This window comes from Bombina bombina, chromosome 7 (genome assembly GCF_027579735.1).
Source record: "Bombina bombina isolate aBomBom1 chromosome 7, aBomBom1.pri, whole genome shotgun sequence".
Taxonomy (NCBI): Eukaryota; Metazoa; Chordata; class Amphibia; order Anura; family Bombinatoridae; genus Bombina; species Bombina bombina.
Genome location: NC_069505.1, coordinates 266726873 through 266746731, shown reverse-complemented (window position 1 = coordinate 266746731; position 19859 = coordinate 266726873). Strand labels below are relative to the sequence as shown.

At 37.4% G+C, this 19859-nt stretch overlaps 1 protein-coding gene across 1 annotated transcript in view; it reads left to right on the top strand.

Annotated features, from left to right (window-relative positions):
- CACNA2D3 (calcium voltage-gated channel auxiliary subunit alpha2delta 3) overlaps nucleotides 1-19859 on the top strand; it is a 1718630-nt gene that overhangs the window by 1220706 nt on the left and 478065 nt on the right. The window contains 3 exon segments of the mRNA XM_053720740.1: nucleotides 3122-3215; nucleotides 13035-13130; nucleotides 14150-14271. Coding sequence (XP_053576715.1) covers nucleotides 3122-3215; nucleotides 13035-13130; nucleotides 14150-14271 — 312 coding nt within the window.

The following is a 19859-nucleotide window of genomic DNA, read 5'->3' as shown; positions in this document are numbered from 1 at the left end:
CTAAATCATGCATCCAAATAACAGCAAATGAATACAGATTTCTGCTTAACAAGAGGCTAAAACGAAATACGGGCAAATGTTTTCATATTCTTTTAATTATTATATTTCTTTGTCTTAAAGGGACATGAACCCAAATTTTTTCTTTCATGATTTAGAAATAGTATGCAATTTTAAACAACTTTCTAATTTACTTCTATTATCTAATTTGCTTTATTCTCTTGAAATTCTTTGCTGAAAAGCATATATAGATAGGCTCAGTAGCTGCTAATTGGTAGCTGCACATAGATGCCTCATGTGATTGGCTCACCCATGTGCATTGCTATTTCTTTAACAAAGGATATCTAAAAAAATGAAGCAAATTAGATAATAGAAGTAAATTGGAATGTTGTTTAAAATTGTATTCTCTACCTGAATGATGAAAGAAAATGTTTGAGTTTAGTGTCCCTTTAAACCAATTTTGCAAGTTTTACAAACATCCAGATGTTCTTTGTTATTAACAAAACCTATGTTTTAGTATTGGTGTGTGTGTATATATATATATATATATATATATATATATATATATATATATCCTATATACAGTAATAAAAAGCCAGGTATGTTTGTCTGATGCACTCATACACAGTAGAGACTGCGCAAGACAAACAAACCTGGCCTTAAGGAGAAACTGCAGCCAGACAAAGTGGCGCGAGATAGCTTCAGGAAACTACAGCACTCTTGGCTTTTAAGTTACAGCCGAGAGCTGGAGTTCCTGAAGCTCCAGACATCTGCCACATATGGAGCCAGAGCACAATTGGTGCTCCGCCTTCATATGAGGGCAGATGCCTGATCATTACAGACGGTAACACTACGTGTGCCAGCTGCGCCGGTGGGAGGTGTGGGCGGTAGGCGGGTGGCAGGTGTTGCGGCTCCGCAGCAGAGGGGCGAGGAAAGGGGAGGGAGTGGGAGGGCTGTGCGCTACAGATTTTCTTTTTTTAAAAAGGAACAGGGAGGAATGGGGCTGCTACACTACAGAAAAGTGGTTTGCGGGGGGGGGGGTACTAAATGGCGATCGCAGGAGGGGGGGAGGTGGTGGGTGGTGGGACCACTACACTATACAAAAAATTTTTAAAAAAATAAAATAAAAAAATTATTAAAAAAAAGGGGTTTATAGGTACTGGCAGACATGGAATCATAGATATTGACGGCAGATAAGAGCCATAAGCCCAGCAAGTCTGCCCGATATCACCTAAAAGTATAAACTTATCTAGTTCGTAGGATAGACTTATGCTCGTCCCAGGCAATTTTAAAGTCCCCAACAGTGTTTGTCATTACTACCTCTTGAGGAAGTGTATTCCATAAATTGATCACTCTTTCTGTAAAGAAGCTTCCTCAAATTACTCCTGAATCTACTACCATTCAGCTTTAGATCATGACCCCTTGTTCTTGAATTTTCAATTTTATGTAAAATACCCACAGCCCTTTAACGTACTTGAAAGTTGTTATCATATCACCTCTTTCCCTTCTCTCCTCTCCAGACAGCTGCCAGTACCTAAGATGGTGGCAATAGTTAGGGGGGGGGGAGGGTTAGAGAGCTCTCTGAGGGGGGATCAGGGATTTTGGAGGGTTAGGGGGATCCTATACTGCAGAAAAAAAACATATATTAAAAAAGTACTGATTTCTGTCAGTACTTAAGATGGAAGGTGACCAGTGGGAAGTGGGGGAGGGAAGAAAGCTGTTTGGGAGGGATCAGGGATGGTAAGTGTCAGGTGGGAGGGTAATCTCTACTCTAAAGCTAAAATTTACCTTACAACTTTCCTAATTAACCTCTTCACTGCCGGGAATAATAGGCAAGTTTTTTCCCTGAAAGTTCTAGTAGTGAAGGGGTTAAGGTAAATGTAGTAGCAAATACATTCCCCACAACTAAATTGTTTTTCTGTTATACTTATACTTCTTAACACATTTTTCAATGATGTCCTGAAAGCTTGCAACTACATCCAATATCAGGTAGTTATTAAAGGTAATACCTCTACATCACTTTTCTTATTTTCTTACAGAAGGATTTCTACTTTCTTTGAATACACTGACTAACACGTTACTGCTCTTTTACTGCATTATTCGAGTAGAATTGTTTTTGGGAAAAAAAACAATCTACTTTCATTTTCAATTTGTGTACATTCTTTTTATATGCACACTTTCTAAGGCACCAGTTGCTACTGAGCATGTGCCAGAGTTCACAGTGTATATAGGTATATGAATCTTTGATTGGCAGATGGCTGTTACATGATACAGGTTTATCCCCAACTGTTCCGCATCCTGCAGGATTGTCACAGGTTGGGATGTCTTGCCTGTCTCCTGCCCTCAGCATCTTGGTGTCAAGGGTTTTAGGGACTGCCTAAATCTCACCCAGAGCTGCCACAGCCTATCCCTCATGACACATCCCCACCAAAATCTGCCCTACAGTACATGACTAAGGACCTGATATAGGTTTGAAACATTGATTTTTTTTGTGTGTTTTGGACCATGTAAACTAATAAAGGTTCTTTTTTAAACAATATATACTCAAGGCTGGAGTACTCTTTTTCTGCTACGACTACAGTACATTACTGTCATCTCTATAATCTGGGGGCTTAAATATGGTGCTCTATTTGTACGGAACAGAAATAAAACTTAAAGGGACATGAAACACAAAAATTTTCTTTCATGATTTAGACAGAGCATACGATTTTAAACAACTTTCCAATTTACTTCTAGTATTTAATCTGCTTCCTTCCCTTGTTATCCTTTGCTGAAAGGTTTATCTAGGTAAGCTCAGGAGCAGCAGAGAACCTAGATTCTAGCTGCTAATTGGTAGCTGCTAATATATAACGATTCTTATTGGTTTACCCATATGTTCAACAATAACAAGCAGTAGTGCATTGCTGCTCCTTCAACAAATGATAGCAAGATAATGAAACAAACTAGATAATAGAAGTAAATTAGAAAGTTGTTTAAAATTGTATTCTCTCTCTGAATCATGAAAGAAATGTTTTTGGTTTCATGTCCCTTTAAAACAACTACATAAAACAATGAAGTCACTATAAAGCAAAAAAAGTGAACATCAACATTAATTCTTGTTTGAAAAGATTTTTTTCTGTTGCAGGTGACAAGGAGTTAATACAGGAGGTTCTGTTCGATGCTGTGGTTAGTGCGCCACTAGAAGCATATTGGACTAGTTTGGCACTAAATAAATCAGAGTAAGTATATCTAGTAGTAAAAAGTGTATATCTTTCTACGTTAAAGAAACATTAAAGGGACAGTCAAGTAAAAAAAAAACTTTTGTGATTTAAATAGGGCATGTAATTTTGAACAACTTTCCAATTTACTTTTATCACCAATTTTGCTTTGTTCTCTTGCTATTCTTAGTTGAAAGCTAATGCTAATTTCTTAGACCTTGAAGGCCACCTCTAATCTTAAAGCATTTTGACAGTTTTTCACCACTAGAGGGCGTTAGTTCCTGTGTTTCATATAGATAACATTGAGCTCATGCACGTGAAGCTCCTAGGAGTGAGCACTGATTAGCTAAAATGCAGGGAGTTTGCAACGTCATTCCAATTACTTGTGGGATATTCAACTCCTGGCCAGCAGGAGGAGGCAAAGAGCACCCCAGCAAAGCTGTTAAGTGTTACTTACCTTACCCATAATCCCCAGTCATTCTCTTTGCCTCTGTCAATGGAGGATGTGTGAAGTTGGTGCCTGAAGATATTTAATCCTTTTATGGGTTACTTTTTCCTGAAAGCAAGGATTGGGGTCTAGCTGTGTCCATGTCAATCTCTTTAGTAAGAGTAGTGGTGGCTTTTAGCAGTAAAAAGTCGACGAGGTAGTCTTTGCTTTACTTTTAACATTTTGCTACCCCTTTGTAGAAAGCCAGAGTTAGTTACTCTGTTCTTTCTTTTACTAAAGGTCCATGATAGGGAGCAAAGTGGCTGTCACACCTATGTAGCAGCATCTGTCCTGCAGCTGGATCTCAGGTAAGTGCTTTTTCCTTCTAGGTATTGAAGGACAGCAGCACTTAAGAGGTTAAACCTCATTCGGATCCAAATTAGGACATATATATTTTTTAATTACGGATACTTAGGACTGATTATGGCAACGGGACATAGATATCCTTATTAGTTAAGGATACTTTATTTGGAGGACATGACAATGTATGGGTTAAATGTGAGACGTTATTTGGCTGGGGGACTCATAACTTTATTGAGATTTGATTGAGGAGTGTTGCATTATCGAAATGCAGGGAACTTTGGTAGTGTATTCTGACATGTTTTGAGGAACAGTTAGAGAGGCTTAATTTTATATAAACGGTCAATCCGTGAGCAGTTTACTTTTTCGCTTTTTTTTAAGTGGTGCAGTTAGTTATTCAACTCGCTTATGTGACGCCTGCACTTCCGGTATATCAAAGTGGAGCTTAGTGAGCTTGCATTGAGCTGAGGGGTATCGCATTTTTGATATAGTTCTCATCAATGGATCATTTCTGTGCTAGGAGGAGAAGATCCTTTCAGAAAGGTTTTGTTTCCTCTACTAGTGGGGTGTCAGTCCTATTGCTCTCTAAATTTATAAATTTCTAATAAATTTTGAAAGACTTTTTTCTTTTTCAATATTATTAACTGTTGAATTCTGTAGAATGGATTCAGAGTTAAATCAGTATATGACTGTTGGTAAATGCTAACTATGTTTAGAGGCTCAAATTGTTTTTGTTCCTCATGCTTATCCAAAACGTTAAAATTTAAAGACAAATTACTCCCTTCTGAGCTAAATGTCTCTCAGGATAATGCTGTGCGGGACATGCCTCAGCTTTCTCCTCAAATGTCCAAAGCCTTGATTGTTTCCCATACTGTGCCTTCTGTGTCCTCTCAGCCTCCTGGGGGTGTTTATTTACCTGGGGATTTTGCCGCTCAGATCACTTCTGCAGTATCATCAGCTTTATCAGCTTTCCCTTCTTCGGGTAAGCGTAAGAGAAAATCTAAACATTTGTCCGCTAGTAAGGCTTCTGAACCTTCTAATTCTGTGTGGTCAACCTTTCTCAATTGTCTGATGAGGAGAATAATTCAGTAGCTTCTGAAGGTGAAATTTCAGACTGACACTTTGGCGGCAAAATCTTCAGAATCTAAAGAGGTTAATTTTAGATTTAAGCTTCAAAATCTTCGGTTAATTCTGAAGGAGGTTCTAGCTACTTTGGATGACTCTGAACCTTCAGTTGCTACCGACCCTAAGATGTCTTCTAAACTGGATAGAGTTTATAATTCTCCTTCTTCTGATTATGTTTTTCCTGTTCCTAGGAAAATATCTCAAATTATATCTCAGGAATGGGATAAGCCAGGGGTTCCTTTTTCCCCTTCCCCTGTTTTTAAAAAAATGTTTCCTGTTGCTGACTCTATTTGAGACTCATGGTGCACCGTACCTAAGGTAGAAGGAGCTATCTCTACTTTAGCTAAGAGAACTACCATTCCTATAGAGGATAGTTGTTCTTTTAAGGATCCAATGTATAAAAAGCTGGAGGCTTATTTAAAAAAGATGTATGTCCATCAGGATTTACAGTGGCAAACTGCGGCGACTATTGCCACGGTTGTGGGGGTAGCATCTTATATGTGCGATGCCTTGTCTGATCTGATTTCAAAAGAGACTACAGTAGAGGAGATCCAAGACAGGATCAAGGTTCTTAAACTGGCCAATACATTTATCTGTGATGCCAACATGCAGGTAAGCTAAGGGAGCTAAGATGTCTAGCTTCACTGTTCTAGCTCGCAGAGCTCTGTGGTTAAAAGCTTGATCAGCTGATGTTTATTCAAAGGCCAAGCTTTTGGCTTTGCCTTATAAGGGTTAAACTTTGTTTGACCCTGGACTGGCATAGATAATTTCAGAGATTACAGGTGGAAAGGGATATTTCCTACCTCAGGACAAGAAGACTAGTCCTAAGGGTCATCAGTCTTCTAATTTCCGTTCCTTTCGTAACTTTAAGGGACAAAAGTCCTCCTCTTCCTTTTCCAAACCAGACCAATGCAGGTCCATTTGGAAATCCAGCCAGCCCTGGAACAAGGGAAAACAAAATGCCTTCCGCTGAAATCAGCATGAAGGGTCTGCCCTTGATCCAATCTCTTTTTTGACAGGCTTGGATACGCAATGTCCCAGATCCATCGGCTGTGGACATAGTATTCCAGGGTTACAAAATAGGATTTAAGTCTTGCCCTCCAAGGGGCAGATTTCTCCTATCAAGACTATCCTCAAACCAGGTAAAGAGGGAAGCCTTCTTAAATTGCGTAAAGGACCTATCCTGCCTTGGAAGCCTTCTTAAATTGCGTAAAGGACCTATCCTCCCTGGGAGTTATCGTACCAGTCCCTCTAGAGAAACAGGGTCTAGGATTCTATTCAAATCTATTTGTGGTTCCCAAAAAGGAGGGAACTTTTTTGCCCCATCCTAGATCTAAAGTGCCTCAACAAATTCCTCAGAATTCCGTCCTTCAAGATGGAAACTATTCGTTCCATTCTTCTATTGGTTCAGGAAGGTCAGTTCATGACGACCATAGACCTGAAGGATGCATACTTACACATTCCCATTCACAGGTATCATTACCTGTTTCTAAGGTTTGCCTTTCTGGACCAGCATTTCCAGTTTTTAGCTTCTGTTTGGTCTTGCCACAGCATCCAGATTATTCACAAAGGTTCTAGGAGCTCTATTGGCAGTGATCAGATCCCAGGGAATTGCAGTGGCTCCTTATCTAGACGACATCTTGATTCAGGCATCATCTTTTCATCTAGCAAAATCTCATACAGAGATGTTGTTGTCTTTTCTACGTTCCCACAGATGGAAAGTGAATCTAGAGAAGAGTTCTCTAGTTCCATCTCCAAGAGTGATTTTCATAGGGACAATCATAGATTCTCTCTCCATAAAGATTTTCCTGACGGATGTCAGAAAATCCAAACTTCTTGCTTCTTGCCTTTCCCTCCAGTCTGCCTTTCGTCCATCAGTGGCTAAATGCATGGAGGAGATTGGTCTAATGGTGGTTTCCATGGACATCATTCCTTTTGCTTGGTTCCATCTGCAACCGCCGCAGCTTTGCATGCTCTTTCAATGGAATGGGGATCATTCACATTTATCGCAGAGGATAAATCTGGACCCCTTAACAAGAGACTCTCATGGATTTTCAGGAAAATCTGTCTCGGGCACTTGCTTCCTGAGACTTTCCTGGGTGATTGAGACTATGGATGCCAGCCTGTCAGGCTGGGGAGCTGTTTGGGTTTCTCTGAAAGCTCAAGGCCTGTGGTCCGGTTTATCAGATTCCAGTAGGACAACATCACCTCAGTGGCTTACATCAACCACCAGGAAGGAACTTGTAGTTCCTTGGCCATGAAGGAGGTGACACACATACTGCAGTGGGCGGAAGCTCACGATTGTCTTTTATCTGCCATCCACCTTCCAGGAGTGGACAATTGGGAGGTGGATTTTCTGAGCAGACAGACTTTTCTTCCCGGGGAGTGGGCTCTCCATCTGGAAGTGTTCTCCAGGATAACCCTCATGTGGGGGGTTTGGGAGTTGGATCTGATGGCGTCTCATCAGAAATCCAAGCTTCCAAAGTATGGTTCAAGGTCAAGAGATCATCAGGCCACCCTGATAGATGCCCTGGTGGTTCCATGGGAGTTTGCTCTCCTTCCATAAGTTATTGCTCGTATCAAACAGGAGAGAGCATCTGTGATCATAATAGCTCCTGCCTGGCCTTGCAGGATCTGGTTTGCAGATCTGGTGAAGATGTCATCTCTTCCACCTTGGAGGTTACCTCTGAGGAAGGACCTTCTCATTCAGGGTCCATTCCTCCATCCAAATCAAGATTCTCTGAAGCTGACTGTTTGGAGATTGAACACCTAGTCCTGTCTAGACATGTTTTTTGGAGGCAGTTATTGATACTATGTTTCAGACTCGTAAACCTGTTACTCGTAATATAATATATGGAGTAAATACCTTTTTTGGTGTGAAGCTAAAGGTTTCTCTTGGAGTCGGGTGAGGATTCCTCAAATTTTATCTTTTCTTCAGGATGGCCTGGAGAAGGGATTGCCAGTCTGACGGGTCAGATTTCTGCTCTTTCTATCCTTTTGCACAAACGTCTGACAGAATTACCAGATGTTCAAACTTTTGTTCAGGCCTTGGTCAGAATCAGGCCTGTGTATAAACCTGTTGCTCCTCCTTGGAGCCTTAACCTAGTTCTTTAAGTTTTTTGCAGCAGGCTCTATTTGAGCCGATGCACGTTGTTGATATAAAATTGTTATCTTGGAAGATTTTGTTTCTCCTTCCTATTTCTTCCGCTTGCAGAGTTTCTGAGCTTTCAGCTCTGCAGTGTGATTCCCGTACCTTATTTTTCATGCAGATAAGGCGGTCCTTCAAACTAAATTGGGGTTTCTCCCTAAAGTGGTGTCGAATCAAAACATTAATCAGGAAATTGTTCTTAATCCTTCTTTTCATAAGGAACGTATTTTTTGCATAACTTGTGCATTCTCTAAAATTTTACTTACAAGCTACTAAGGATTTTCAGCAATCTTCTGCTCTGTTTGTTGTTTTTTTCTGGAAAGCGTTATGGTCAGAAGGCCACTTCTACTACTCTTTTTCACTCTTAAGAAGTGTGATTCGTTTTGCTTATGAGACTGCTGGACAACAGCCTCCTGAGAGAATTATGGCTCATTCCACTAGGGCTGTCTCCTCATCTTGGGCATTCAAAAATGAAGCTTCTGTGAAACAGATTTGCAAGGCGGCTACATGGTCCTCTCTGCATACTTTTTCCAAATTTTCCAAATTTGATACTTTTGCCTCAGCTGAGGCCTCTTTTGGGAGAAAGGTTCATCAAGCGGTGGTGCCTTCTGTTTAGGTCCTCCTGCCTTGTACTCCCTCCTTTTTCATTCCGTGTCCTCTAGCTTGGGTATTGGTTCCCACTAGTAATTGGAATGAAGTTGTGCACTCTCCATTCCATAGGAAAGAAAACAAAATGTATGCTTACTTGATAAATTTATTTATTTCCTGGCATAGAAGAGTTTTTTTAAGTTATAATTCCGCAGTTTTTTTGAGTAAACCTCAGGCACCTTTTTCACCTGTGTTTCTTCTTTTTCCATTTTCCTTCATCTGAATGACTGGGGATTATGGGTAAGGGAAGTTATGCTTAACAGCTTTGCTGGGGTGTTCTTTGCCTTCTCTATGAGATCCAAAATATAAAATATATCTATAGGTATATGCACAGGGTTCCTATGTAATAAAATATTATATTAGTGCTGATATATAGGTCAAGACGATATATATGAGATCAATACACAAGCTATAAGTAAAGTCCAGTAAAATATAGTGAGTACAAATTAGCACAATAATTAGGTACTCACTTCAACATCAAAATGGATATACGTATACTTATAAGTTCATATGAAAACAATCATGCAGCTCCTCTTAGGTTAGGGCAACTCCAGTGACCCCAGAAAGAAACAAACTGTAATAATAAAAGGAGAGAAGCGCCGACTCAAGTGTAGATTACAACTTTTAATCACACAACACACGTTATACTAAGAACTCACAGGACTTAGAGTAAAACAGGCACATCGATAAAATATCCCTACGTTGAATTGTCTCGCACTCGGGTACACAAAGATCAGTGCATTCACCAGCCGTATAGCCCAGACGTTTATAACTGCAACACAGTTTGCATGTAGTCAATCCAATCCTGTAAGCGGTTGTAGTGTTGCAAACGCCGGTCGCTCAAACAAGTTGTGCTGAGAGTAACAAGGTGAACACGCCCTCGGTCATATGCCAATACAAACCTATGTGCAGTCAGGATCTACGGCTGCCCCATATGGACACAGTTAGCTGAAAGATTCTATGTGTTTCGTCCCGACCAATGGGACCTTGTCAAAAATAAAAGATTAGTTGCGCCATGATTCTTATAAGAAACTTATACATGATTCTTATAAAACTTATATAATTAATGTGTATACAATGCATTCGAACAATACAAGAAGAAGGTTAAACAGAGTTAAAAAGTGATACCAGTAGATATTAAAAATGATCCAATTTAATAAAATTCTATTCATATTGCAATTCTACCTTAAATATATGAATTTCCCCAACCGTAATACTTCAATTACATCTATGGGATACCCACATAGACAAAATAAATAATAAATGTATCATAAAAAAGCTTGGATGTCCAGATCAATATTTAACCCCTTAGGTTCAAGACAGTCTAGAGTTTTGATCCAGAACGTTTCTCTCTGTCTAAGCCTAAGTAATCTAAATTTGCATTTATATGATCTACTACCGTCATAATTAGAAAATGACATATGGTTACTATGTAAACGGGAACATATAACACAATCTGGAACTTTGCAGGGATATAAACCTACATGTGCCCCACACCAATTATTTTTTATTTGAAGGGATCTACTATCAACAGGTACAGGGCACGGCAATGGGGACTACTTTTGCCCCATCGTATGCCAATCTTTATATGTCTTAGTTTGAAAACAGGCTGATTTGGAATAATAACCCCTTTTTAGAGAATATTTTTAAATACTATAGATTTATAGATGACATTTTAATAATCTGGCAAGGATCTAAGGATAAAATAGATAAATTTATCTCTCATATTAATTGTAATAATTATAATTTAAAATTTACTTCCGAGAGTTCTCCTGCGTCAATCACTTTTTTGGATTTAATCTTATATCATGATACTAATACCAATAGTGTATGTGTAAAAAATTACCATATGCTTACCGATAGGAATAGTCTCCTCAACGCAAAAAGTGGCCATTATAAACAATGGAAAAATAATGTCCCTCTAGGTCAGTATCAAAGGATTAGACTGAATTGTACACACATGGAGGATTTTAACAGAGGCTGATATTTTAACTAACAAGTTTTTAGAAAAAAGGATACAATTCTAAACTGTTGGACGAGGACAAAATGAAAGTTTTGAACATGGATAGGTCACATCTTATAAATAACAAACATAAAAAGAATGACATAGAAAAAAAACAACCTAAACAAGATAGTTTAAAATGTATCACTAGATACAATAATCAACATCATAAGATTGAGTATTTTAAATAAACATTGGAAGGTGCTAAAATTAGATCCTGTATTGAATAATGTACTGAGCGACAGACCTGAGGTAGTCTTTAGAAAGAATAAAGACATAAAAAATGATATTGCTCCAACCAAATTAAGGCAGCCAGTACAAACGGGCACACTAACCAGTTGGTGTAGGACTCATGTAGGTTTATATCCCTGCAAAGTGCCAGATTGTGTTATGTGTCCCCGTATACATAGTAACCATATGTCATTTTCGAATTATGACGGTGGTAGATCATATAAATGCAAATATAGATGCACCTGCCACACCATATACATAATATATCAATTGATCTGCAAATGTGGCCAAATCTATATTGGAAGAACAAAAAAAAAAGAAAAAAGAAAAATTAAATATAGATTAAGGGAACACATTAGGACTATAGAATCAGGTTTTGATAACCATAGTGTTTCCTATCACTTCAAAGTTTGTCATAGTCAAAATCCACTTGATCTTAGTATTAAAGTTATTGAATGGGTAGCCCCAGATAAATGGGACACTAACAGATGACTTAGGCTTAGACAGAGAGAAACGTTCTGGATCAAAACTCTAGACTGTCTTGAACCTAAGAGGTTAAATATTGATCTGGACATCCAAGCTTTTTTATGTTAAATGTATTATTTATTTTGTCTATGTGGGTATCCCATAGATGTAATTGAAGTATTACGGTTGGGGAAATTCATATATTTTAGGTAGAATTGCAATATGAATATAATTGTATTAAATTGGATCATTTTTAATATCTACTGGTGTCACTTTTTAACCCTTTTTAACCTTCTTCTTGTATTGTGCAAATGCATTGTATACACATTAATTGTATAAGTTATAGTGTGCATTGTTTCAATTGCCCTGCTAATATTTATTGTCAAGTACTTGTATTTTTTGTATATATTTGATGGTATTATGTATTTGTTTTATTATGCACATTGCACTTTTAAATTTTAATACTAGATTTGCGTCATGATCAATATAAGATATCACCCTTTAGCCAATTAAAAAGCTAAGTTAAGGGGGTGTGTTACGTAAATTTCTTATAAGGATCATGGTGCAACTAATCCTTTATTCTTGACAAAGTCCCGTCGGTCGGGACGAAGCGCATAGAATCTTTCAGCTAACTGTGTCCCTATGAGGCAGTCGTAGATCCTGACTGCACGTAGGTTTCTATTGGCATATGGCTGAGGCCGTGTTCACCTTGTTACTCTCAGCACAGCTCGTTTGAGCGACCGGCGTTTGCAACACTACAGCCGCCTACAGGATTAGATTGACTACACGCAAACTGTGTTGCAGTTATAAACTTCTGGGCTGTACGGCTGGTGAATGCACTGATCTTTGTGTACCCGAGTGCGGGACAATTCAACGTTGGGATATTTTATCGATGTGCCTGTTTTACGCTAAGTCTTGTGAGTTCTTAGTATAACGTGTGCTGTGTGAATTAAAGTTGTAATCTACACTTGAGTCCGCGCTTCTCTCCTTTAATCATTATGGATGCTGTTTAGTTTTGAATAGAAACATTTTTGTAGTATAAATGTATTTGCAAAAATGCTTCTAATAAAAGCTATAGCTGTTTCAAAAGTGTATTTAAGTATGCACCAGCATTTTAAACACAGCACTTGCCTAAGGGGCTTGTACCATCTGGTAATGACTCAATTTGTTAATTGCTGACATCATACAAGCCCCACTGGCACTATGAGCAGCTGCTTTATTTAAAATGTTGCTACACTGAGAATATCTAGCTATGCTTCACATGCACGTGCAGAGAAAAATGCTAACACTAAAACAGTAATAACTTCTACTAGAAGGATTTTTACCAGTACATATATTGTAAATATGTTTCTATTGAAAAAATAAATTCATCTATGTGCTTTTAATTTTTGACCTAAATATCCTTTTAATACTTATGGCAATTGATGTTTTCAGAAATTCAGACAAGGGTGTTGAAGTTGCCTTCCTTGGAACTCGTACAGGACTGAGTCGAGTCAACCTGTTTGTAGGCCCAGAGCAACTAACTAATAAGTAAGTAAAACCTAATTATTTTTTAAATTTCTTTTTTTTATTAATAAAACCTATTTTTGATGGGGAAATATTGATATATATATATAATTCCAGGCAGAGTATGGCACTCACAAATCTTTGACCGGGGTTCTGCAGCAGGCAAAGCATACAAAACAAAAAGAAGCAGGCACTCACCGGTATTTAAATAAAGGATATCTTCCTTGTGGGATTAAAAGATATCCTTTATTTAAATACCGGTTAGTGCCTGCTTCTTTTTGTTTTATATATATATATATATATATATATATATATATATATATAATGAAGGAAGAGTGAGGAATGTGAAAGATACTAAATGAATTATTCATTTAAGTGTTTAGATTTTAGTATTAGATTCCGTATTCCGCCATTCACCTGCTTTTGAGCTTTAACAGGGCTCTTTTGTTCACGCCATATGTTTGCTTTTTAACATTACCACCCTCCTGGAATCAGCTTTACATCTTGATTATACAATGCAGAACTATGAAGATACTGTAGCTGTAGGAGAATGAACAAGCATGCACATTTTCCTGCGCACATCCCAAAACATATGGCTTTAGGGCTTTCAGCTGTTATAAACCCCTGTTAAGGAATTCTCTCCCACCCAAGGTGGCGAATGCCAATTTTTTTTTACTTTTTTTTGTAATGTTCTTGAGTTTAAACTCAAATGTTGCTTATTCTCTCTGACCTTGAGCATGTATAACAGCAGTTTTGTATTATGTTGTTTGTAGAGCGCACTGGGGTGCCTTTGAATAATGTGCGCTATTGGATATTAGTTCAGTTTTCTATTATATCCCCATCTGCTGTGAGTATCTGAGTGATTGCTTGGCTTATTCAAGATGAGTTGGGTGTTGTGGCTTTTGCATAGTTTAGTCTGTGCTACCAAATACGTTATTGTAATTGCATGTCAGACATAGGCTTTGCTCTTTAGGTAAAATGTTCAGTTCAAGCAGACTTATAACATGATTTTTTTTTTGTATTTATTCTCCTCCTGTTTCAAGAGATTTCCTTACATCTGAAGACAGAGAGAGCATTTTTAATGCTGACCACTTTCCGTTATGGTATCGACGTGCTGCCGAGCAGATACCTGGCAGCTTTGTATATTCAATCCCATTTAGCACAGGTCAGTGAAACTATATTATTATAAAGCTATATATTTATTTAGAAGAAATATTTTGAAGAAATGATCATGAAACAAATTGCTGCTATAATATCACAATAATAAAGCCCTGTGTGAGATCTGTAGTATAGGCATTTTTTTGTCAGACTTAAAGGGACATTCAGGTGAAAAATGCACGTAGACGAATTACATCTTTGAGTAGAAACATATTTACAATATACAAGTGTTGGCAAAAATGCTTCTAGTAAAATTTATCACTGTTTTAGCGTTAACAATTTTCTCTGCACGTGCATGTGAAGCATAACTAGATATTCTCAGTGCACCCACATTTTAAATACTGCATTAGTGGGGCTAGTATCATGTCAGCAATATCTAGATATGCTTAACATGCACATGGAGAGAATAATGTTAAAGGGACAGTCAAGTCCAAAAAAAACTTTCATGTTTCAAATAGGGTATTTCATGTTAAATAACTTTCCAATTTACTTTTATCAACAATGTTGCAGTGTTCTCTTGGTATTCTTAGTTGAGAGCTAAACCTAGGAAGGCTCATATGATAATTCCTAAGCCCATGAAGGCCGCCTCTTATCACATGCTTTTTTATTTGCTTTTCACAACAGGGGAGAGCTAGTTCATGTGAGCCATATAGATAACATTGTGATCACGCCGGTGGCTTGTGGCAGATACTGCACTAATTGGCTAAAATGCAAGTCAATAGATAATAAATAAAATGTCATGTGATCAGGGGGCTGTCAGAAGAGGCTTAGATACAAGGTAATCACAGAGGTAAAAAGTGTAATAAAATAACTGTGTTGGTTATGCAAAACTGGGGAATGGGTAATAAAGGGATTAGCTATCTTTTTAACCCTTTGAGTGCTAAGCACTTTTCCACCTGGGTGCTAGGATTTGTTTTATGTTTTTTTTTTTTTTTTTAGCATTTTTTTAGCATTTTTTTAACTTTTTTTTTATTTTTTCAGACCCCCAAGACTTACACTGTACAGACACAATCGCCGGGGTAGTAGTGGGTGGGAGCCCCCAGATCTCCCTCAAGGTGGGAGAGTGCTAGTGATGGCTCTGAGCCGTTATTAGCACCAGATTGGGAAACTCTGTGACGGCTCAGAGCCGTCATTAGCACTCAAAGGGTTAAACAAAAAAATTCTGGTGACGACTGCCCCTTTAAGTGCTGGCACACGGTGTATTCTAAAATACACTTTTGAAACAGTTATAGCTTTTATGAGAAGCATTTTTGCTAATATATGTATATTACAAAAATGCTTCTATTCAAAACTGATTGCATTCATGTGAATTCCAATTTTGGCTGGAATGTGCCTTAAAGGGACATTAAAGTAAATGTGTTTTTTGTGTACTATAAATTAATCAATGCATTGCAAAAGATCTGCATACAAAAATGTTTTATCTCACTTTTATTTGCTCTGACCAATTAGGGACAAGCTCCTGCATGTATCAGCCAATCATTGTGTAGCATATGAGAGTTTCAGGGTCCTGCATTCTACAGAATGCTCTTCAGTCTCTCTGGGAGGAGTAGAAACATTTCAATTTTCAGAACTTAATTACAGGAAAAGCAGGAAACTTTTTTATTATGCATGTAATTAAACATTTGGGCTAGATTACAAGTGGAGTATTATCAATAGTGATCCCCTTGTAATCTAGGCCTTTATGGGGAACAATATTTGGAGTTGTGTTCCATTAAGTAATGTTTTTTTCCCCCTGTAAACATTTGGTGAGCCAATCACAAGAGGTATATGTGTGTAGCCACCTTTTACCAGCTAGTTTCCAGTAGTGCATTGCTGTTAATGAGCCTACCTAGATATGCTTTTCCACTAAGGATACCAAGAGTATGAAGTACATTTGATAAATAGGAACATAAATTGTAAATTGTTTGCTTAGTCTGAATCATGAACATTTAAATTTGACTTTCCCATCCCTTTAGAAAATATATTATTTGTTTATTTTCCTTGGGATTTTTTTTTTTTATTGAAAACTAGGGATATGTATCATTTTTTATTTGTGAAACAAAACCTAAAAGTGGCAGCAATCTTCAGCATTTCGCTATTTTACGCACTGTATTTATTTGAGAAAATCTGCATGCAACATACAAATATCTTTAGTTACATGCACAGATATTTGTGTTAAACAAAAGAAAAAAAAACAGATAATTGTATATTTTAAATAGTTTACATTAAGTCCACCAGTACCGAATTAAATGTGCAGACACTTAATTAAATATTTTTTTAAAATAGAGAAGACTAGAAAAGGGGGAACCATAAGCCTTGTTAATAAAGAGAGGGAATTCAGCACAAAGTACTCAAGTTATTTATCTGATAATAGTTTATTATAAATTAGACATGTGCATGGCGAAAAAATTCGGTTTGGTTTGGAGCAATTCGAATTCGGAAAAATTTGAATCAATTCGGTTCGGATTTGTTTCGGATTCATTCAGATTCTAATAAATTCGTTTCTGATTTGTTTCGGATTCAATCGGATTTGAATAAATTCGTCTGTATTCAGTTTGATTCGGTTCGGAAATTCGGAATTTCGTTAAGTGTTTGGTGGGATTAGACTAGTATTATGTACTGTATATTAGGTGTAACCCATAGCAGAGTGATATAACCTAATATACTGTACAATACTAGTGTAATCCATGGCCATCCAAATCTACCGAATAAATCCGAACTAATTCGGATTTATTCGGTAGATTCTGCAGTATTTTAATTCAGAAATTCGGTTCGATCCGAATCTCCGAATTTGCTGAATTTTCCGAATTTCCGAATCGAACAAAACCGAATTGCACATGTCTATTATAAATATCTCACACAGATGTTGACAAATGTCCAACAAACCTTATATAGAGACATCATACAAGCCTAACTAGCTGACTAAAATTAAGATTTTAAGACAAGATACAAGGAGAAACAACATCACTACCAGAGTGTGACCCTGTACAGAGAAAATCTCAGTCACCAATAGTAACCAAATCAGTCATCAATAGTAACCAAATCAGTCATCAATAGTAACCAAATCGGTATCTATGTTTCTCCTATAGATGTGATTTAGATGTCCTTTAAAGGGACAGTCAAGTCAAAATTAAGCTTTCATTATTCAGACAGAGCATTCAATTTCAAACAACTTTCCAATTGGCTTCCATTAACAAAATGTGCACAGTCTTTTTATATTTACACTTTTTGAGTCACCAGCTCCTACTGAGCATGGGCAAGAATTCACAGAATATGCATTTGTTATTGGTTGATGGCTGTCACATGATACAAGAGGAGTGGAAATAGACATAACTTTGAAATTTGCTAGAACAAAATCTACTCATTTGAAGTTCACGCATAAACATATGCAGCAATTAGTGAATAAAAGGCAATGTGGACTATTCCCCAAGCAATTTAAAGCAAGAGCACTAGTTAGCAAACACAAGTTCCAACTTAGATCCTCCATGCTGTGATCAAACAAAAGCGTACAAACTCCATTTCATCAATCAGCATCCATTACATGATTGATAGCTGGCTGTAGATTTCAATGCAGGGTCAGTTCACATAGTAAACACTAAACTGTGCAGCAGCGAATAATTCGTTTTGGATAAATAATTTGTAAAGAATATTCTGAAAAATTAATTTTCAGAATATTTATTTGCTGCACTATTCGGTATTTGTTAAATTTAAATTGAATACTGAATATTTGGTAACATTTAGATTTCTTTTCATTAACTGCTGGTGAAAAAGTGTCACCTGTAGTTTTATACTTACCTATAGTGCACTGGGGAAGCTGCTTTAATCCTGACCAAACATACGTTTTTTTCGCTACGAATTCACATGTCTTGTGAACTCCCACTGGAGCGATCTGATCAATCTGGTATTGTGCTGTAATGAATGTCTCAGTGTCCGTGCTGCATCAGCTTAAAGGGACATGAAACCCATTTTTTTTCTTTCATGATATAGAAAGAGCATGCAATTTTAAACAACTTTCTAATTTACTTCTATTATCTAATGTGTTTTATTCTCTTGATATTCTTTGCCGAAAAGCATATCTAGATAGGCTCAGTAGCTGCTGATTAGTTGCTGCACTTAGAAGCCTTGTGTGATTGGCTCACCCATGTGCATTGCTTTTTCTTCAACTAAGGATATCTAAAAAATGAAGCAAAATAAATAATAGAAGTAAATTGTATTGTTTAAATTTGCATTCTCTTTCTGAATCATGAAAGAAAAATGTTGGGTTTAGTGTCCCTTTAATTATTAGTCCCAGTTGTATGATGTCATCAAATGCCTTAATTCCTGTTTTACAGCCCCCCTCCTCTATTCTTCTCTATTTTGAGAAACAGATATTTGTATGTTACACTTTTTATCAAATAAATCCAGCACCAAAAATTGAAACTAGGAGGAAGTGCATGTTTGCAATACTGTAGTATTACTGCTCACTGGCTACTAAGGACAACTCAAACCACACTAGGCTCCATGTACAAGCAGCGTAAGCTTCTACGGAGCCCTTGTGGGCAGGTTTGCACATGTGAGCCTTGCTCCCGCAATGTAAGAAGCAGAGGTCATTATATCGCTGCTTCTTACACTCTTTGTTACCTCTGAGGTGGCAAAGAAAAATCGCGAGAGCTTGCCCGCTTGGGGTGATTAACAGTCCCTTCTCTCACGGGATTGGTCGCGAGAGAGAAGAAAGGGGTGGACTTTACACACTCACTGGAGCATGTAATGATACATATGGGAAGCAGATCCTGTTCGTCCGCTGAACGTGTGCCGCAAGGGTGAGCGGACAACCACTTAAGTTAAGAAGCTTGTCCTCTTGCCTTGTAAAAAATGGAGCCCACTGTGTGATTGTATTTTTTTTTTACGCAAAACAATAAAACAAAGTCATATATTTTAAAGTATCATCTTTCAGATGGATTAAATAAAAAATTTTTAGAATTATCCTTTAAGTGGTATATACACATTAAAGGTAAAGATGCAATATTTGCCAGTAAACATATCTCCCAATTTTGTAAATTGCTTTTGTTTTCAATATGAAAGTTTGCAAGATTTCCCTTTAGTGGGACTGAAATATGGGTCAGAATGTGATAAATGAACCACAAATCTAGGCCAGCTGGTATACACATGTTTGAAACTTTCCAAATGTCTTACTAAGCATTTTAATGCTCCCAGTACCATAGATCATAATGAAATGTGCTGCCTTGTACAAGAATGGTTAAAAGGGAATTTTACTCAAAAACTGTCTATCCTTCATATGAAAAAAGCAATACTTACACATGTTGAAAATATTTTTAATGCATAGAAAAATGTTACTTAAAATCCTTTTAATATAAGTTTTGGTGTTTTCCCAAATGTCAAAAGATCCACAATAAAACAAGCCAAAATGAATAGATCTTTAGTCATCTGTGATAGCCACTTACCTTTAGCACCACCCAGAGATACTGAAGTAGCCCCAACTGTTATATATTAAGCCCAGTTTATTAACCCAACTGTTGTCTTGTCCAGTTTATTAACCCAACTGTGATCTACCACGTTAACCCAACAGTTATCTTCCCCAGGTTATTGACCCAATAGTTATATGCCCCATGTTATTAA